The 21,740-nt window shown below is 50.7% G+C and overlaps 1 protein-coding gene and 1 long non-coding RNA gene across 2 annotated transcripts in view; one reads left to right on the top strand and one right to left on the bottom strand.

Moving 5' to 3' along the window:
• Positions 1-21,408, top strand: part of Cnih3 (cornichon family AMPA receptor auxiliary protein 3) — a 99,254-nt gene extending 77,846 nt beyond the window's left edge. Inside the window, exons 4-6 of the mRNA XM_005078128.4 lie at positions 11,197-11,309; positions 15,546-15,689; positions 20,109-21,408. Of these exons, the coding sequence (XP_005078185.1) occupies positions 11,197-11,309; positions 15,546-15,689; positions 20,109-20,136 (285 nt within the window). The 3' untranslated portion in view covers positions 20,137-21,408. The remainder of the gene's footprint in view (positions 1-11,196; positions 11,310-15,545; positions 15,690-20,108) is intronic.
• LOC121136823 lies at positions 12,744-14,493 on the bottom strand. The gene is made up of 3 exons (XR_005873976.1): positions 14,179-14,493; positions 13,173-13,370; positions 12,744-12,891 (listed from the first exon to the last, which is right to left on the bottom strand). It is a non-coding gene; the product is annotated as an uncharacterized LOC121136823 (long non-coding RNA).
• Positions 21,409-21,740: the final 332 nt, after the last annotated feature.

Raw genomic sequence — 21,740 nt, 5'->3', positions numbered from 1 at the left:
CTGATCTACTGTAAGGACTTGGGTAATGTGTGTTCCTGGCCTCCTGCTACATCTAAGCCAGCACTTTGGGTGCCCAGAGCTTAGAGTTCATTTGAATCTACTCATATTTTTCCTTGCCCAGTGGCATATACCTGTAACGAACCAGCCAGGCTAAGGCTACAGCAGTCTGTGGATGTGGGACAGACACTAAAGGTAGGGCCAGGCCTAAGACTCATCAACTTGGGCTTGGATTGGCCTCAGGTTTCAGGCTGCTGAAAGGGCTGGTAGGATTTTTCACACTTGAAAACATTCTTCTGCTTGTGGATTGAGACATGAGCTCTCAGCTACTGCTCCATTGCCTTGCCTGACTGCCAGACACCTACTTCCTGTAATGATGGCCATGGACTCTAACCCTCGGGAACCACCCCCCAGATTAAACACTTCCTTTTATAAGTTGCCTTGTCTTGTTTTATCACAGCAATAGAAAAGTAGCTAAGACAGAGCTCTCAGCCCAGTGCTCTGACCTGATCAGTTCCCAGAGGTTCTAAATCCTAGAGGGGGCTGAGATTCCACCCCCTGAACGCCATCAACGAGACTCCGGGGACTAAATTCTTGCAAAAATTCAAGGGAACAAGCTGTCTTCTAATCAAAGCAGCATTGCTATTGCTGACACCCAAATATCAGATTCCCCCAAACTCATGGCGTTTTTGAGGGCAGAAGTAGTGGAGGAAGAACACTTAGACAACTTGCAAGCCCTGGAAATAGAGAGGGAAGATACATTGGTTTAATTTTTAAGGGAGTTCAATTGCTATTTTTTTTTTTTACAAAGTGTCGGGAATTTTTGGGCTGAAAAATTCTGTGGAGATTGTGTTGGTCAAATGCCTCATCTTCTAGGCAGTAGCTGCTATTTGTGGAGGTTCCGTGAGCCACATGCAGCTCCAAGGGTGCCACATACAGTTTTACTCTAAATACTCATTATGCTAGTATGAAACGGACCCTGCCATTTTCACGAGGAGGCTGCCACTCCTGCTCATTGCAGAAGCAGTAGTTACAATATTATTATGTCTTTTCCTCAAAATGTGAACTTACGAGTCAGACTCCTGGTAAACCTGGCTCTCCCAGCTCGTATATGCATGGGCAGATTTTGAGTCAACACGTGGGAAGGTGCCAGTGTGGACCTTTTGCTCTACCCAGGCTCTGGAGGTCACTGCCTTGTCTTTGTCTCTCAGTGTAGGGTAAGGACACTTCCTGGACATGCACTGTTAGGCCCGTCCATAAATATTCATTGTCTTGAGTATCGTGGCACTACCTGGAATTCTAGTACTTGGGAGCCAGAGCTAGGAGTGTTTGAGGCCAGCCCAGGCTACAGCCCGGGTGACACCTTGTATCAAAGTCAAGACTGAAGGACTGGGGATTGGCTCAGTGGTAGGTGGCCCCTGGCACCATAAAGGTCCTGGGCACTGCGAGAACAAACAAACAAAGCAAGCACTAAATTATGGTTGACAGCTGCGGGTGTCTCTCCTTTCCCAGACTCATGCTAGTCACCCTGTTTTTGAGCAAAATTCTACCAACTTGCTGGATCTAACAGGTAATTAACACCATTTAATAGCTGCTAAGTGGGACAACCAGCTGCTTTTATCCTGGAAGGGCTCTCCTTTAGAAGGCAAGGAGGCTGTTGAAGACCAGGCAGGTTTGTTAAGGCACATCCTTGAAGCATTATGTGTGGGTAATCGCCCTCCTTCCAAAACTCCTTCCGAAACCTCCTTTGGAGGGAGACTGGGAAGCGCTGGACAGGGAGGGTGTGGTGACAGGGTTTGACACCCTTTCCCCCATGCGGGGAGGATGGTGGGTGTGGCTTGGCTCACTGGCAAGCTGCAGGGGGTGGGTCCAGGGACTCTCAAGCATCATCTGCCATGTAGTGTAAAGGAGGGGAAGATGGTGAGATGACCCAGTGAGTGAAGCCGCTCGCCATGCAGGCTTGACAGCCGAAGTTCAATTCCCCAGCTCCGCGAAGCTGCTCTCTGACCCCCACGCGCACGTGGTGGAATGATGTATAAATGAACAAGCCAAAGCAGGTGGGGAAGAGAGCGTCTTCCTGCCCATGGTTCTGTCCTGTCACCAAGGGTTCCCCTGGCCAGGTGCAAGAGTTGTAACGATTTCCTGGAAGTCACCTGTGCTTGAGAAGAGACCAACTGAAGGTTTCTACCAAGGAGGATTTGTGGGTGTCAGCCTGCTCGATGGGGCAGAGTTCCTCTTTGGGACCCAGAAACAAGCGCTTATCACTCCAGGCTCAGTGAAAGGACACTCTTTGCTTCCACGAGAAAACCAGCCCTGGAACCCTGATTCAGGCTGTCTCCTTCCAGTGCCCAGCTCCCTTTCTCCAGACGATGTGTGGGTTTTTTCTTTTTCTTTTTCTTTTCTTTCACATCATGCTGGTTCTCGGTGGCCCGTTTGTTTCTGAGTTTCCACTTTTCTTATTTGTAGACAATGCTGTCTTCACATTGCCCTGTCCCTGATGGCCAGCCGTAGTAGGAACAGGTCAGACTCGGGGGCCCTTCTACTGCATTCTGGAACATTCCTTTGGTTCCTGCCCTTCCCCTCACACAGTCAGAAACATTTCCTATCGGTTTCCTCTAGTATGGACACAATTCCTCTTCCCCTCATCACCAGCTTAGATAAAAAAAAAGAGTGGGTAGCTAGCTAGCTACAAGTGCTAACTTCAGCTGTCTGAATTGCCAGCAAGTTGTAGGAGAATTCTGTTCCTTTGGAAATGTGGTGCTGTCTGAGCGACTGCTCCTGCTCTCACCCGCCCCCCCGCATGGCTCTTAGGTGGGCCAGTCTCTCAGCAAGTGTGTAAGGAAGCTGGCAGGAGGGCTACTGAATTTAAAGCATGTCTTGTTGCGGCATGCAAAAAGTCAGACCCAGTAGGCTTGATGGAGGGGGCAAAGCCTGGCTAGAGTCCAAAGTTTGGTCCTAAAAGGAACCAGTCACCTGTCTTGCCTAGAAAGTACCCAGTGAAACACTGAGGCAGATGGACCTTGCTTGAGAGGGTGAGGGAGAGAAGAGGTAGCCTGCAGAGCACAGGAAGAATACAGTGGGAATTTGAGGGAGAATTCTGGAGGGGGGGGATGGGGAGTGCAGAGCCCTTGCTTCCATACCAAGCAGATGCTACGGGCTGGAAATGCCTTGGGCAGGGGAAGCCTTGGGCTGGGGATGCCTTGGGGTCCTCTCTCACAGCACTGCTAGAGAGCCAGGGGCTAGATTCACCTGCTCCTGACTGCGCATGCTCCCCACCGGACCCCAGCCCTCAAGCAACAAGTGGCTCAAGGGTTCTGAGTGCTCAGTCTGGAAGAACGAACCTTCCACCCCACTGGAGGACTGGGGGTGGTGGTAACCTTGGCTTAAGCATTCTGACAGAATCTCCTCAGAAGTGTCTAAACTACAGATTCTGTCTGTCCAGTGTCTGTCCTGGGCTCTACGGTGGGACCCAGAGATCCTAACATGTCCGTGTGCTATTCCGAGGCAGCTCAAGGCTATTTTGAGAACCAGTGTTAGAAGTGCTTTTCAAACCTTGCTGTGCATACAAACCACCTGGGACTCTTCCAAGGCAGGTTCTGCTCCAGCAGATTTGGGATGGGACCCAAATTCTGTGATCCTAATCAGCTGCCAAGTGTCAGGGGGTGTGCTGGTCCAGAGAGTGCACACAGAGGAGCAACATCTTCATGGCGCATGCCCCAGCCCTGCTGGATCTGAAGCCCAGGGGTGACGGGCAGGAGGCAGCCCAGACCCTGCCCCCATTTCACCAAAACCATTTTTGAATCACATAAAACCTGGGGACCATCGAGTGCTGCTGAAGCTCGCAGAGAAGAGACCCACTTTGTCAGGGGAGGACCAGGTGTGCCTGACACTGAGGCAAGTCTCTCCTGTCACCTCGTCCCCATTGCCTCCCTCTAGCACCCAAGCCACCCCTGTCCCACCTGAGTACTCTGGGAAGGAAATGTCTCCCTCATGGTCTTGCGTGTGCTTTTTCTCATGGGCTGGAACAGGAGCCCATCCTCAGCGAGCAGCCTGGGAAATACGCATCTTATACAGACAGTTGACCACGTGCTCAGTGTGAAGTAGCAGCAGGTGGTGAAGGGCCCAAGGGAGATGGCAGTGGGCCTGGAGGCGCCCACGTCAGTCAGAGTCCTCAGGCCTGGAAGCACAACCCAAGGAGTATGACACACCCTCAGAGGGGGTCAGGCCATACCCGGGGCTCTGCGTGGTCCAGAAAGTCTGTCACGAAGAGGAGGACCCTCTTGGCTCTAAGGAGAATCTTCAAACCTGTAGTGGCCATTGGGCATCCACAGAGGAGGCGCATTCTTGTCTTCAGGTCCTGGGCCACTCAGGCAGGCAGCATCTTCCCTTGCCTTTGCTACATGCGCCTGGTTCAGAGAAGCGCGGGGGGGCAGGGGGTAGGGGAGGCCGAGGGAAACGGCAGTTTTCCTTGGAGACTGTGCCCTTCTTCGGAGGTCAGCCACGCAGGTCTGATTCTGGCTGTGGGTGGCCAAAATCAAAGCAGGACTTGATGTTGGCATTCAGGAGAACTCCGGGAAGTGATGGGTCCTGAGCTACACCTGTAGCTGCGGGTGCAGATCAAATTGACGATTACAATTCCAGACTGTAGCTCTGTGCTGGGCTGCCTAGAGACACAGGCTTACCATTAAAAATAGTTGGCAAACCTTCATGCAGATTGCAGGGGGTCAAAAGATTTAACAAGTCAGCTTCCTCTAATAGACAAAACTCAAGTCAGCCCAAGTGCAGGTGTCTGCAGCTGATTCCCCCACGCTGTCTGAGGCTGGGATCCTAGTTCCCAAGGTGACAGGGCTAAAGGCTGGACTGCCCTCCCCAGGCTCAAATGCCTTCCCCAAGGCCGTTGTCACTTAGAGTAACCACCTAGAAGTGGCCTCTTCAGAGCAGACAGTTTCAGAGTGAAGTGACAACGCTCAGAGACACTTTTAGCCTAGTCGTGCAGTATAGCAAAATCCTAATTTCCTAACCATGCTGGCCGTTCTTGCTGAACTCCCATTACCACAGCAAAACATTTGTGATGATCAACTTATGAGAAAGAATGGTTTATTTTTATTCCAACATAGGCTTGAAGGTTCTAGTCCTTCACAGATCGTTCCTATCAATCCGGGGTCTGTGACAAAGCAAAACTGCTCACCTCACAGCCAGGAAGCAAAAGAGAGTCCTGAGATCCCTTTCAAGAGCACAACTCCAATCATACAAAGACCTCCCTCTAGGCTCCTCCTCTCCCAATAGCGCCACCCTAGGGATCAGGCCTTTAACACAGTCATCTGGGGGACATTCAAACCTTAGCACCATCCTGCTGTCCCCTTGCTCAGTTAAGTCAACGAGAGCCCTGGGCTTCTGCAAACAATTGCTCATTTGAGAACACAGGGATGGACTCCATGCTGCAGGTGTGTGAGAAGGTCACCTCGATTCTGTGTTGCCCAGGAGGACTTCCGTGCTAGGGTCACATGCACTGGCAGACAAACAGGGACTGGATTACCCGGGACACAGACAGGACCTCCACTTTGTGTCTTGAGAGGCAGGCCACCAAGCAGCCCTTGGTTTGCTTGTCTTCCCACCTGGAGAGGTTGGAAGGCGGCATCAGTTGGAGAAGACTGAGGAGTCTAGATTGAGAACTAGGAAGCCAAATCTGGCTATGGGATGTTAGGTTGACGTTCAGAAGAGAAGGGCAAGTTACTCCCCAAGTAGGGATGTGTTTGTTTGCTCACAACGTGAAGAGCTTGCTCACAACGTGAAGAGCATTGCTGTAGCGGCATCGTCCTCTGCTTGAAGCTGGCTCACCTCTGAGAGCACTGTCCTTCACAGCCCAGCCTGTGTCCCTCACAGCAGGTGTGGCGCCTGAGAGATAAGGGAAGTTGCACGTTTAGCTGCCCTGCTTCACGTCACATGGTTGGTCCTTATGTAACAGGGAGGAATTTATGTGATGCTCATCATTTCATCCCAGTGTGATTGTAGCCGGAAAAACTGTTGTCTGAGCTTGACAGGACACATTCAGAGCTGGGACTGATGAGCCTCTCAGCTTCCACAGTCTTCCAGCTAAGCTCAGGTCCGATCTTCTGTGGCCATGGGCCTTCCTTGGTCATGGGCCTAACATGGCCGTGGGCCTTCCGTGACTGTAGGCTGTGTTTGGTCCTTTTAGAGATCTGGTCCCCAGCCTGGAAAGATGGCTCAGTGGACGAGAGTGCTTGCCTGGCAAGCGTGAGGAGGGCCTGCGTCCAGACCTTCAGTAAGCACAGAAAAAGTTGGAATGGGGATGGGTATGCATAACTGTCTCCCCAGCACTGGTGGGGCAGAGACAGGATGATTGCTGTGGATGGCTGCCTGCCAGCCCAGCTGGAAGAAGAAGAGAAGGCAAGCTCAAGGTTCAGTGAGGGAGTTTGTCTCAAGGTATAAGGGGGGGAGTCGTAGAGGACACCAGTGTCCCCATCTGGCCTTCATATGCATACATACGCACAGGTGCACAAACCTGAACACGCACACGCACACGCGTACGCACACACGCGTACGCACACACGCACACACGCACACGCGTACGCGCACACGCACACACGCACACGCGTACGCACACACGCACACGCACACACTCATGTGTGTACACCTCCTCCTGGAAATCCTATCCTCTTGGGACTCATGGGTGACTGCTTACCTCTCACCGTTTGCCCCATTCCCTACATTTAGGGACCCCCCCATCCCAAACACATCATTCCTGCACTTCCAGTATAGGATATAGCCGTGTGCTCCCTACTTCCTCTTCCTATGAGGCTAAGAAAAGTCTCTCCCCCCATACCCACTGTTCTTCTCTACCAGCACATCGAAGAGAATCCTAAAATTGTCACATGGCATTATTCTCCCAAGACACACAAGCTTATTGACAACCTATATCCTGACAACCAATGGGTGGGTGAATGAATGAGAAGCTGGTGTGACAGAGAAAAAATTTAGATCACAAATAAAAATGAATTTAGATCTTGTTTAAAAATAATTTTATTGGAGACAATGATTCCTTCCATTCCAGAATCTAGTACTGTTACATATGTAGAAAAATCTAAGAAAATTTTTATCAAGAAAAAAAACAGAAAATAAAAGTGTTTTAGATATTATAATTCTAGTCTGTTTTGGTATTGATTTTTATACAATATATTTTAAATGCTTGAGATTGCTAAAAGCAAGTATTTAATACTTTATTGTAACTACTAGTAAAATTACACATATTTTGGCATCTAAGAATGAATGTAATTTTAAAAATTCCTGGGAAGCAAGACTGTGGATGAATGAAAGCTTAGAGCCAAGCCATACATGGAGGACAGATGTAGCTCTTCTGGGCAGAGGGATCCTACCCCTGGGACAGAACTCTGCTAGATGCCCAGGCCTGCAGGGGACAGTAGACATAAGAAAAGCAAGAGCAGATCTGAGTGTCCCTGTAGAAAACGGTGATGTCAGGTTTGGAAAGAGTCCCCATGAGGGCTGAGGAGAAAGAGGAAGCACAGAGACAGGTATTGGACGAGCTAGAGGCTCAGGAGACAATGCTTGCAGGGAGATGTGAGGGTTCAGTTCAGAGTGGCCCGGGAACACCCAGATGGGATATGTCCAGCAGATGGAAAGTGACTACCAAAATCTGGGCAGGAAGTCAGAAGAGGAACGGGCTTGACAGGTCCTCAGTCTTAACCTGGCATCAGGCTTGACCCATACATTGGGAAATGAGTGGCCCTTTGGTGGCTTGTGAAGAGTTACCCACGGCAGTGACTTCTTTGTTTTGTTGTTGTTTTTCTTGTTCCATCCTCTGTGGTGTGTGTGTGTGTGTGTGTGTGTGTGTGTGTGTGTGTGTGTGTGTGTGTGTGTGTGGTGCATATATGTACATATGAATGTGTACATGTTTTTGCATGTGTATGGGCAAGTGTGTGTGGGTGCACATGCCCATGTATGTACAAGTATGTAGAGAGTCAAGGTTGATGGTGGAGATTGTCCCCAATCACTCTTCTTTCTTCGACATTGAGGCAGGATCTTTCAGTCAAGCCCAGAGCCTGTCCCTTGTGGTTGGTCTTGCTAGCTTGTTCTGAAGATCCCTTGTCACCTGCAGCTTCTGAGGCTGCAATTACAGGTGGGCCGCCATGCCTACCTGATATGCATGTGGGTTTCTGGGGATCCTCATGTGTGTGGCAAGTGCTGTATCACCCCTGAGCAATTTCCTCAGCCCTGTGTTCAGTTTGGCAAGCCCTGTCATCTAAATGCTGGCCTCTGGTTTCCATACATAGTTAGGTCTATTCTTCCTTTGCAATAGTGTTTGGTCCTGCCTTGATCACAAAGCCTTGGCATTACTGTCTTTTGCTTGTTAGATTTTTGCTTTTTGAGGCCAGATGTAACTATGTAGCTTGCTCTCTTAGCCTGGGATCATAGGTGTGTGTAGGTAATGCTGACTTGAACTGCTGTCTTTTTAGCAACCCTACGGTGTCTATATCTTACTATTTATAACCACAGAAAGCAGGGCATGGGGTCTCGGCAGACTGTGGCCTCCTATTTATAGTTCATTCAGTGAATCACAGGGATCAGTGCCATTCAACAGCTCTGTTACAGGAAACGGTATCTGCCGATGCTAAGGGATGATGCTGGCCAGGGGTGTGGTCACTGTTTCCATCAACTTTTCTGTACTTTCTCTGGTAGGTCCAGGGGTAGGGAATCTTTCTCTAGCAATTATTCTGAGTTGGGAGGGAGCCACCCAGCTGGCTGCACACCGGAATGAATAAGCATCTGCCTGCCTGGTGGCCTTTTGCCTGGTGCTCCACATGCCCAGTGACAGGAGCATGTGGCAGCATCCTCAGTGGCTTATTAAACGAAGGCCTGGGAGGATGGTGAGAGAGGATGAAGAGGGAGGAAGAGCACAGCTTTGCTTTTCTCATTGATTTCCCATCCTGGGCCTCTGACTATATCAGACGAGATGGATCAAAGTGTGTTGTAGTGAGAAGCAACATACGACTCTCCGTAGCTCAGAACAACAAAAGTTTATGTCTTGTTCTCATTCCACTCATCACAGGTTGCCCAGGGGCCCCTCTCCTTACTTAGAGTGTCAGGATGATGGAGTATACCCATTGTTGTAACTGTTCTTTGCAACATCAGGGAGAACAAAATAGGACTTAGGAGCATTTTTCTTTGGCTGTTAAGTGTTCCAGGTTTCTCATAGAGTTTCCACTCAAAGCCCATGCGGTCCCTCCCAGTTGCTGGGATCTGGGACACAATGTCTTATGCTCCAAAGGCCAAGTAGTGGGAAGGGGAGTTGGTGCAGAGGGGCCACGGTGCCGGCCAGTGCAGGTGGCCTGCCTAAGCCCCGTCTGGTCTGGTAGGAATAAGGTCCTTACACTGTCCACATCAATGTGACAACGGATGCCTGGAGAATAGGAGGGACAATAAGTATACCACAAGGACATTGCTGCCATGTGAAGTCTCCTGGGGTGAAGGGGAGGAGCCTGCTCAGTGTTTTAGATACTCGGAGGCAGTTGGAAGAGCCATACAGAATAGCATACGTTTGTTAGCTGTTCTCCTCAGCCCTAAAAGGCGAGCTGGCCTCGGTTAAGTAGCTTCCTCCACACAGGGAATCCTCCCTGCTCGTCACAGCTTCCACTCTCAATCAAGTCCCAAAGAGAGGGGAGCAGCGTGATTGACAGAGGAACATGAACTCTGAACTGCCATCATTCAGAGGCTTGCCATTGGCATTGGAGTCGGGAATAGAGCTGTAATGGATGATTCAGGCCTGGAGTAGCTGTCTCTAAACATGTTAATGACTTGGCATAAGTGCTTTGAATGTAGAGATGTTGCGTGTGGCAGCCGTGCATGAGAGGCAGCCCAGCGATGCCCTGCTGGGTACAGGTGAAGCTGGCAAGGACAACTTTGAGGTCCTCTAAGGAGAAAAGATGCGACATGCCCTCTCCTGCCACACAGTTGAGACTCAGGTGCAGGCAGTGCCTGGTTCACCCCCTGAAGTCATGAGCCTGGAGAGACGTGCTCACTGATTAACTTAAGGTTAACGTAGTTCACCCTCCACCAGATGCTGAGGACAAAGAGAGCCTCCAAATGCAAAATACATTTCTCACGTGTGCCTGTATGTGCATTTGTTTTTAATGCATGAATATGTCCTTATCTTCTGCAGGGGCCAACTGGTCAGGTCGCTCTTTTGTCTACAGCAAAAGGCTAAACTCATGTTCTGTACCCAAGCGGATTGGTCCAAAGTGCCAGCGTGTGCACACACACATACATGCACATGCACATGCGCATGCACACACACACACACACACACACACACACACACACACACACTATTCATCTTGCCTTCCGGAGCTACAGTTAGTGACTTAAAACTTCAGTGTTTCTATTTTATGTAAGTTTATAAAGGGATCAGGTTTGGGGATGAGAGGTGCAGGAGAGGATGGATTCCTTTAGAAACAAGTTTGAGATGACCTTTGAAAGACAGAGTTTGTTGGAAGACCGGAACATTCGTGATGACCTAAGTGAGATGCACAGGCCATACCTATGCATGCTTGTGTATGTATGTATATCCTACCTACATGAGTGTGTTTGCATAACCACAGCTTTCTGTACTGGAAGGGGTTCAATTCCCATCTTCTAGTTATCTTTATTTTCATTTATGCCACATGTGCTCACCCAGGAGAGGTGTCCCTCTTCTAGCTGGCCACTCTTCCATCTGGCCACTCTGATCTGAGACCATCTCTCTCCCTTCACATAGTGGCTACTCATCTTCACCATTGCTACTTGGTGTTTCGGGTTTTTCTTGGTCTGTGCCTCATCAGCTATTGCCTTTCTGTATTAGGAACTCCTGACCTTCCTGTATTGTGACACACCTATTAGCTAGGGGGAGGGCACAGAGGAGCCAGAAACACAGAGCCAGGAAGGCGGCAGAGAACACTCAGAGAACACTCCCAGCTTTCCCAGCAGCCCAGATGCTGGGCAGCCTCCTCCCTTGTTCCCCAGGCAGGTACAGAGGGCTTGTGTCTGCTTGGGATTGGGTCTAAACCACGGAACTTTCCCCCAGAATGGTCAGTCACGGGGCGGACCTTTGCAGGGGAGGGAGGCCGAGGGTGGGCGGGGGCGCCTCCTGCCTCTAACCAGGCCCGTGTGCCTCTGCTCCCTCCCCAGCTGGTGCTGCCAGAGTACTCTATCCACAGCCTCTTCTGCATCATGTTCCTGTGTGCTCAGGAGTGGCTCACCCTGGGGCTGAACGTGCCACTGCTCTTCTACCACTTCTGGAGGTAGGTCTGTCTGTCTGGGCTGGCCCACCCTCCTTCACTTGTCCACCCAACGGCAGTCTGCCCAGAGAGCTCAGCCGCCAGGTGCCTGCCGGTCTTTCATCCCTTTCTTTTAGAAACCTTGTTATAGATACACAGTCCTGTTGTGTCTAAACACTCTGACCAAAAGCACTTTAGGGAAGGAACAGGCTATCAGTTACAGCCCGTTACTGAGGGGGCAGGAACCCAAGCAGAAGCCTGAAGGCAGAAACAATGGAAGACTGTTTTTGCTGGCAGACTCATGTCTAGCTAACTCTCTTACAGAGCTCAGGACCACCTGATCAGGGAATGGTACCGCGTACCTACAATGGGCTGGTCCCTCCTACATCAGTCAGCAGTCAACACAATCCCTCATAGACACACCCATAGGTCAGTATGATCTAGGTAGTTCCTCAGTTAAGGTTCTCCTGTGAGATGACTATAGGTTATGTCAAATTGATAACCTAGAACAAACGTACTCTCCAGAGCTGGAAGTAAGTCTTCTTGACTCTTAATCAACCTCAATCCTGCAGGTTAATATGAAAAGCAACCACAACATTAGTCACTGTATCCCACACATGGAAACAACACCGATGCATATTAGCTGATGAATGGGTAAAGAAAATGTGGTGTTTCCATTCAATGAAACATTACTAGGAAGTTAAAAAGACACAGCATACTTAAACATGCTACATAGTGGATGGGCCATAAAGAAAACATACGCTAAAATATCAGACCCAGTGATCACACATTGTATGAGTCTGTTGATATGAAATTTCCAGAATAGTCAGATCTATAGAGATTTAAAGTAAACTAGTATGTTCCAAAGACTGAGGGGAATAGGAAACGACTGCCAGTGGGTAATTTCTTTTTCAGGGTTAGGGTAATGAAAATGCTCTGGAGTTAGTGGTGATCGATGTGCAACTCCATAAAAATAGTAAAACTCACTGAATTGTATATACATGTCAAAAGGGCAAACTTCATGATGTTAAATAATCACTTCTCCTCTAAGACTGGGCTTTGGGTCACATGGTGTGGGTTTTCTGTTGGGTATGGATCTAGAGCAGAAGCGGGAAATACCAGAGGAGTGGATTATAATTGTGTGGATCAGTTGCCTTCCTTGAACCCTTTAATCCTGGAGCTCTGGACCCCCAAGCCAGTTGGTCCATCATTGCCAGTTTCCCATACAATATGGCCTTGAATTATCCACACCTAGAACATTCCACTCTGTCACTAGCAAAGGTATGGAGCACTCTTGCTAGGCATTGAGGGGAACTCCTAGATGAAAATATGTATGAATCTTTATCTTAGGTACATTTTAGCAGCAGAAGGAATAACACACTTAAGTTAGTCTGAAGAGTGTAGGAAAATCCAGAAAAGCCAGGACAAAGGCCCAGAAGTGAGAGAGCACTTGGCATGTTTGGGGGACAGTTTTATCCTTCCACATGGCTGGATAGCAGCTCTTGGAGGGTGCTGATGGTGAGCAGCTGGAAATCTCACATGGAGAGTTCAAGAAGAGTTGATGGAGAGCTCGGGTCCTGCAGGAACTGGAAAGCCATGAGACATTCTGGAGGAGGAAAGTGGCCTTGCTTTAGAAGGTGATCCCGGCTGAGTGTGAAGGATGGGCCAGCAGAGATGTATTGAAGTCAAAATCTAATTAGGAACATGACAACACTCCAGGTGAAGAAATGAAGGCGATAGATAATGGAGATGGGTCCTGGCCAGGGAAAGTTGGCCCAGCGAGAGAACAGAATCTTGGAGGTAAACTGGACAGGCTTTGCCCATGGTTGGTTGTAGGTGAGGGAGAGGGAACCCCTGAACTAGATGGCTTTGAGGACGACAGCTCACCTCATCTGTGAGGGCCATCTGTGTCCCTCCACCTCACACGCAGCCCCAGGGTGGATCTCCTTCCAGCGAAAGAAGTTTCTCTGGAGAGTCTTTAGGTGACGGTCTGTCCATGAAGCCTAGGGAAGTGTGGTCAGTGGCCGGGGAAGTGCCTCAGTGATGAGTCATGTGCTTGCTGTACACACAACGCAGCCTTGGGTTCTACCTCCACCCCGGCAAAGGAAAGGAAAGGCAGTCAACTTGTGAACGCTGGGTTTGTGCTCTAGTCTTAGAGCTAGCACTTGTCCCAAGGGAGGAAAAGGAGAGCTGGCCATTGTCCCCGCACCTGGAATGTGTGTGCGTGGAGGTGGGGAGCAGCCACGGTCTCACTGCCTGTAAGGACCTTGTCTTGGTTTTTGGATCCTTGGTGGCCTATCCTACTTACTCTTACGACGTTATCAGATCACAAAAGACAGACAGAATGAAGGTGGATGTACTGAAGTTCCCCGAGTCCTAGAACACCCCCTTTCTCTCTCTTTCTTTTCTCTGTCTGCCCCCTCCCCCTCCCGCCCACATGTTTATGTATACATAGACACATGCATATGAACATGTGTGTAGAGTTCAGATGACAACTTCCAGTATAGTTCCTCAAGTAGTACCATCTACCTTGGGGTGGGGGGCGGGGACAAAGTCTCTTGATGACCTGAAACTCACTTAAGCAGGTGAGGCTGGCTGGCCTGTGCCCCCAAGAAGCACATGTCTTACCATCTCCAGCTCTGAAATTACAGCCTCACGTCACCATGCCCAGCGCCACCCACTTAGCTGAGTTTTGGGAGCTGAACCGAGGCGCTCTGCTTGCAGGGTCTTGCAGTCTGAACGAATACCCTGGCCCATCTGCCCCCTTCTGCCGGGGAACTGCCAGGCTTTTCTCTAGCAGACACGTCCACCCTCACTCTCGCTTTGCTTTGGTCAAACTGGCCTGGCCACCACTTTCCGGCGGCTGTCTGGGGAGGCCATTTGCATGCATCACCTTGCATCAGCATTCCAATTCTTGTCCCCGTTTTATGGCTGAGCCCAGGATGGGCTGATGACTGACCCAGGGAAGGACAATCTGGTGAGCAGCAAGCAAAAGAGTCAGGCTTAGTCCTTTCTATGAAGTCATTTGGTCACCATGGTCCCCTTCCTCCACTTAATGAGGTCACCTGGGAACAAAGCCACGGTGATGACAAATAGGTTTGAAATCTGCTCTGGGAGAGGAGGAGAGGTGAGCGGCCCAAGGGCTATGAGCTGGCAGCTGCCATCGAATCTGGCTTCTGATGTCCTCTTAGCATAGTGTCGGTGACAGATGATGCCAGTGTGGTTCTCTGAGGGGAGGAAGAGGTGACGGAGATGCAGGTGTGAGCTATCATGGCAGTCTTCAGGTCAGGCCCAGGCCTGTGCTCCTTCTGCTACTGTCCCAGGCCTGGCTTGAGGGGCAGTGTGTACCCTGCCTCCCAGGTCCTTTCCCACCGTGACAAAGAGCAGCACTGGGCCACTTCAGCTGCACTGGGATCTAGGGCTCCACAGGGAAAATATGCCCTGCAGATGTTCGTGGGACACGAACCAAGAGCTGCAGACACTGACAAGAGCCCCAGTTGTCATGCGAGCCCTCCTGGGCTTGGTCAGCAGCTGAGGGGTTGGTGTGGCTGTGGCCTTTGATGAGGACTCCTCCCTCCACCTACGGTTCTCCTTTCTGGCTTCTCTGAAGATGGTCAATGCTCTGTTTGCTCTTCTGGGCCCTTCTATCAAACAAACAAACAAACAAACAAACAACAAAACAGCAAAACAACCCATACCCTATCAGAATCAGCCTGAGCAGGAAGGCGTTATTTGGGCGCGTAGTTTAAGGGGATCCAGCCTGCCCTGGTGGATGGAGAAGGCATGGTGGCCAGGGCAGCAGGAACTTGCAGTGATATTACTGTCTTGGAAGATGGAAGCAGAGAGCTAGGACAGGAAGTGGGGCTATCCTGTAACTTCCTCCACTTCCTCCAGTGAAGCCCTACCTTCTAAAGGTTCCATAGTCTCCTGTCTGCTCCCCCTGCAAACAGGGCTGCCAGCTTGGTACCAAGTGTACCCTCACACGAGCCTGTGGGGGAGAGTTCACATCCAGGTCATAATACTGGGTGACATGTTCCTTCTGTCGGAGCACCTTCTTACGATACCAGGGACCTGCTGCAGGACTTAAACACCCACCGCCGCCGGGAGGCTGTAGCTGAGTCGCACTGTGGCAACGGTTGGAGTCTGACTTTGGCAGGAGGCACAGATTTTCAGGGGAAAGTCCTATGCTAGGTGGCCTTGGGCCGACAGTGTGGGCCTCTGAGCCTCAGAGACATCACTGTCACGCTCTCTTTCCTGCAGGTACTTCCACTGCCCAGCAGACAGCTCAGAACTAGCCTACGACCCACCAGTTGTTATGAACGCGGACACCTTGAGCTACTGTCAGAAGGAGGCCTGGTGTAAGCTAGCCTTCTACCTCCTGTCCTTCTTCTACTACCTGTACTGGTGAGTCCCGCCCTCCTCCTGGCTTTGGCCTCAACAGCAAAGGGAAGGGATTTCAGGCTGGCCTTGAAGAGGTAGCTTTTTGGGAGGTGGGCGATGACAGGAGAGCTTGGCCAGTTGAATCTGGTCCAGTGTCTAACCTTGACTCATGAGCAAGGGTTTCTGGGGAAGGAAGATGCCTTTGTTCACATCCTTAGCAACTCAGGGAAACATCTAATAACATCTTGTAGGAAGCAGCTGAAGGACTGTCCAGGGCTTCTTCCCAGCAGGGCTTCCTGCCCTTGAGAGCCCAGCAGCTCAGCCCGTTGGGGTGTCAGTGAACCAAAGGGCCCAGCCTCATTACCCCTTGCCCTCAGCCTACTTGTGAAGGTTCTTGGGTTCTGTGACAGTGGGCTTTCTCCATCCAGTGCAAGTCATACCCTGCAGAGTGACACATTGGGTCATTAAGTGCTTATGCTACAATTCTTCCATGTTTCATAACACTGTCCTAATTGAGCAAATTCTGCCGACTCTGCGGCTCTGCTGCCGGGTCCCTCTCGTCACCTCATCACTTGAACGCCTCAGCTCAGCAGAGCTCTGTGAGCCATCGTCCTGGTTTGTACTCCCGAGGCTCCTTGTTCTGGAAATGTCTCTTGTTCCCTTTTGTACTCATTTCTGGGGCCTTTTCCTGATCACCTTGCTGTCCAGTCCCTACCTTTGCAGGGTCACAGATGTCCCTGAACACCCCAGTGCTGTCTCTGCAGACACAGAGGAGGGTGGGGGTGCTGACTTCACAGCCACCCCTGGGTTCAGGCTGGGTGTAGCAGGCTGGGGAGTTACATTGCCCAACATTCCAGAACAAACTCCGTGTGCATTGCCAAATTTATGAGATACATTCTGTCCTTGCCCACATATTTAAAATGAGGAATGTGGATCTTCGAAGGTGGAAACATTTCCCAAGGTCACAGCTAATGGTCACACCAAGTATGACTTAGAGGCTGAACTTCAGATAGAGTACAGGACCCCTAAGCAAGTCTTTATCAAAGTGAGGGCGAGGGGATAGAGATAGGCCACTGGTCAGAGTGCAGATGGCTGATGGCTCCCAGGCCTTTAGTAGGAATAGATCTACTGTCCCAACTCCTCACTCTGCAGAGCTCCACACGACTCTGCTATGGGTCTGAGGTGGAACCCGGCACCCTGGAAGGCTAACTTGCTCTTGCTTCCTGCCTCAATCTCCAGAAGCAGCAGATCAGAGACGTGGGAGGTGTGGCCTCATGGTTCACCTCAGCTGTGGGGAGGGGGGGTCACAGAGTTATTCTAGCCCTTTCTTCATGAAGCCAAGGGTTACTCCAGCCTCAGAGTTTTACCCTTCATGAAGGGTCTGGATGCTTCCTGCTCCAAACTGTAGAAGTCTGAGGGCCCCTGGAGCCTCCTTGGAGAAGCTGAGGTGACCAGCGGCTCACCCAAGTCCTTCTGGCTAAGGGCTTAGCAGTTCCAGCACCTGCTATCCCAGGAGGCTACAGAGGGTGGAAAAAGCTTGTCTGAAGGCAGGGGCCACTCCCTGGAGTATTTTCAGGTACAGTTTCTTCTCTGGAGTGAGTTTCACCTCACTTTCTTCACAAGGCTACAGGCCACCTGCAGTCATAGGCTGGGTGGCCTGTCCCCAGATGGCAGCAGCCCATTTTAGAGCCAGCAGAGCATGGCTTAGGCCTTCTCTGGCTCCTGGCCCATTATCCTAAGGTCCATCTTACTTTGGGAGACTACAGCATTCATCTTGCATTTGAGCCGTTGGAGCCAAAGGTAGAGGAATTCCCAGAAAGCAACACTGCTGTCTGCTGGGCCATGGGGCAAGAGGGTGTATAATATGTAGTTTTTCTGCCAGCTGCCTGGGTCCCGAGCTGTCTCAGTCCCCAAATCACACACAAAACACCATATTAATTATGAAGCTGTTGCCTCCGTTTGCTTGATTTCTTATTGGCTAGCTTTGACTTAATTATTAACCCATAACTGCTAATCTGAGTATTTCCATGTGGTCTTCTCTTACTGGAGAAAGGGTCCAGTCCTCTTACTCCTCTGGTGTCCTACATCGTGACTGACTGTGTCTCTGTTTCCCAGAATCCTCCTCGACTCCTAGTCCCACCTATCTTGCTTCCCTATTGATCAACAGTGCTTTATTTAATCAACCTATAAAGACAACATGTACACAGAAGGACTTCCCCCATCAAGGGTTGACGTGGACAATGGGGGTGGCTCTGGGTGCTTAGCCGGGAGTGATCACCCTGTAAGTCCCTCAGAGGCCAGTGAACTTCCTGCCTCCCAGTCTCAGCATAGCGTGCTCACAGCTTTGTCTTCCTGCAGCCCAAGCACCAGCTCAGGGGGCCTCATTCTTCACCACACCCAACATCAAAGTGTCCCCCGCTGTGTCTCCCAGGAGACCCTGTGTCTTCTGCCTGGGGAATTCCCAAACCCAGACCGAGAACTGGCAGATGGCAGAGCATTCGCCTGGGCCGTGTGAAGGGAGGGGAGGTCCAGGCAGGGCAGGCAGGCTGTGAGCTGAGTGTGGAGCTGGAGACTCGGAAGCTGAGATGGAGGCTACGGACCATCCGGCAGTGAGGAGTAGTTCTGAGACCTCGGAGAAGTTAAGGAAAGTCTCTGCGCCCAAGTAGTGAGCCTTACTCTACTGCACTCTGTTAGCCATGTGGCTCCCACCGGTCCCCTCAGAATGTCCTGTGGTGTGGGCGGTATTTATGGATTATGTGTCACAGAGATGAGGCTACAGTCAGCCTGGAGAGCGAGTCCAGTGTAGACGGTTTGTTGCTCAGCAGGAGGACCTTTCACCCTCTTCTCTCTCTCCTTCCTCTTCCCATCCTCCCCTCCTTTCTTTTGCTTCCCCTTCTCCTCCCCTTGTCTGTCCTCTCCCTGTTCCCTTCCCCTCCCCCCCAGTCCTCCTCTCCTCTCCTCTCCTGTCCCTCTTTCCTTGTCCTGGAGAGCAAACCTAGGACCCCAGCCACGCTAGACAAGCAGTCTGCCACCGGGTTACGTGCCCTCGGCTCCTTTTCTACTTGAGACCGAGTTTTGCTGAATCGCCCGGGCCACCCTTACCTGAGCCTTCAGCCTCGGACTGTGTAGCTGGGATCACAGGCACGCACCGCCGGCCTGGCTAGGATTCTGAGAGTAGCCCTGGCCCACGTTATTCACGGAAGCTACACCATTCTGTCCCTTTGGGCCGTCCTGGTCTCGCCTTGGCCGTTTCCTCCTAGTCTACACTTACGTTGTTTATGGGTCGCTTGTCTCCAGATGGCAGAGAACCCGTCTGTTCCCTTCTTCTCTATCTCTGCTCAGTGCACAGCACATGATATACATTCACCTAATCTGTGACGTTTGTTGTCACAGCTCGGCTGCCTGTTCCTTCTTGGTCAGGGTCCGGGCCACACGCTCTCCATTATTTCCCTGCACTGAGAATGGTGCTTGGTACATAGTAGGTGTTCAGTGAAAACCAAATAAAAGAAATACAGCGAGTTAAACAGGGTTCTCCACAATTTGGCTCAGTCCACAATGGGCAGAGAACTGGCTTTGGGGTTGGAATGTGGTGATTTGTCATGAGCTGTATAGTGAGAATCATCTGTCTAGCTCCAGATCCAACCACTGGGGCCGGGCACATGTACCATGTCCTTACTCTAGATGGGGGACTCCCGAGGAGCTCAGTGGTTTCCTGGCTGTGCAGGATGAGGAGGAAAATAGTTTAGGTCTTTTTATTTGGTTTTGCTTCTTAGTTATCTTGTTAGAGCTAGGGGAGGGGTCTCTAGTGGAAAAAGCTGTGCTTCTTCCTCTTCTAAATAGACAAAGCAGTAGACTGTAGTTCTGGTCAACCCATCAATCTTGCAGAATTGGCCTGAAACCCTTGTTAGGCCCCTGCTTGGTCACAACTCATCCCCTAAAGCAGGTTTGGGGACCTATACTGAGTTAAGATTCACCTACCTTATTTGCCCTGAGGACTGTGTCCATGCATCCACACTGGCATTGACAGCAATGATCTTCATCCTGACCCTTGGAACTGACACACTATGTGGCATCACCGGGGACCCTTGGTTGTAGCCATCATGTGAGCATGTGGTAGCAGCTGGCAGCATGAAGAGGCTGCTGTGTCCTCACCCCATAGGCACCTGGCCACCGAGGTCATCCCAATGAGTGTACTCATAGGCATCCAGAGACAACACATCTTTCTTGGGGGATGTGGGATACGGGATGTGGGATGCGGGGTGTGGGATGCCTTCCTAACAGATGACATTTCTGTATTGTGGGGTGCGGCAAAGCCTCAGTATGTGAGTCGGAGACCATAGAGACAGGACTGAGGTGACTCCACGGGCTCCAGCTTTGGAAGGGGACCGTTGAGAGTCATGGGTTCCTGCTGACATCCGCTTTCCCGTTTCTGTTTGCATTCAGCATGATCTACACCTTAGTGAGCTCCTAACTGAGACTCTGCTGATGGAGAGGCCGAGGCTGGGGACCGCTGTGGCTGTGGCTGGAGAAGGACCAGACGGGGATGATGGAGACACCCAGCTTGGCAGAGGCTGAGTGGAAGGAACTGGAGTCACACAGCAGCAGGGCCGTGCCACCCATGTGCAGCTGCCGTTGCTGTGTATGTGGCCCTCCACGTCCCACATGGATGCAGAGCCCTTCTTAGTGTCGGGGGCACCGGCTTACAGCTGCTGAAATGCTCAGCCTTTGAAGATGCAGTTGTCCCTCCCCTCATCCCCTTCGCTGAGCTGCAGTACCTTGCAAGTCTACATAGAGTGCCTGCCTTGACGGCGGGAGTGAGGCCGGAAGCTGGAAGGTACCAACCAAGGGACAGAGTGACTTGGGATCAAGGCTGGGTCTTCAGAGATGATTGAGAGCCTCACGGATACCACGGGCTGCCCAAGACTCTTGTTAGCTTTTTTCCAGACCTATGGCCTCATGCTTTGCTCAGTGCAAGGCCGAAGCTGCGGGGTCTGCCCTGAGCCTGCTGTCATGTCATTTTTAGGCTCGGTTTATGTTCAAGAGCCTGAGCAGCAACTTCCTGAGCTGGGTGTGGGCCAGCACGTTGACAGCAAGTTATGTCCAAGGTGAACTGGGGAGGGGAGTGTGAGAAAATGGATTTTTAAAAAATGTTTAAAACATGTTCCAGGTGTGAGTTCTTCACCATCCCAAGATGTAGTCTGTCACTGCACCAGAAATCCATCAGAGTTGTGACGTGCCAATCAACTGGCTGGCATGAGCCAAAACCTAAGGAAAAAACTCAAAACCGTTTGAAGCCCAGAAACAGAGAGCTGCTCTGTATGTGGGTATGGACAGCCAGGAAGTGAGACAACATAATTATCACTTCACTTGATGCCACGCAGCCTTTGCGTTGTTCAGTTCAACGTGGGGACATCCGCTTATTTGAATTTTCCACTTGGCTTTTGCTCCATTTTTGGGTGGGAGTTGTGTGAGGGGGTGTAAATAGTGACACGGCTGAGGTTTTTGTGATATTTAAATTGGGCACAATGATGTTTGACCTGATTCCCCAAACTTACTTGCTTTTTCTACCATTACACACAAACTCACACACACGCGCGCACGCGCGCACACACACACACGCACACACGCACACGCGCGCTATTTATATATGCTCCCATCTGAATCTGTGACTCAGGTTTTGAATGGTGTTTGTGTAACACATTATGTGCTATGTTTAAAATGCAGCAACAACGTCAGTGGCTCACCTTACTGGCTCTATCATTTCAACCCATCGCGGGCTGGATGTGTCTCCATATGCTTGGCAAACTAGTAGGTAGAAAAAACAGTTTCAAAATGACACTATGTTTCTAAAAATTGTGCAGGAAACAAAATAGGGAGGAAAAAAAAAGATTCACAAGGAAGAACAAAATCAAAGCGCAGCTTCCTTGAGGGGCCAGCAGTATAAAATCATAGTCTTTGCAGCCGGGGTTTGGGAGAATGTTTTTCTCTGGCAGGAGTCCTTGCTACTGCTGGGTAACTTGTTGGGGCTGCATGACCTCATGTGGGTACCATTTCCAGGATGTCTAGTTTCAGCCA

Source organism: Mesocricetus auratus, unplaced genomic scaffold (genome assembly GCF_017639785.1).
Source record: "Mesocricetus auratus isolate SY011 unplaced genomic scaffold, BCM_Maur_2.0 Super-Scaffold_100676, whole genome shotgun sequence".
Taxonomy (NCBI): domain Eukaryota; kingdom Metazoa; phylum Chordata; class Mammalia; order Rodentia; family Cricetidae; genus Mesocricetus; species Mesocricetus auratus.
The sequence above is the reverse complement of the archived record's forward strand: the minus strand, read 5'-3'. Positions and strand labels throughout refer to the sequence as shown.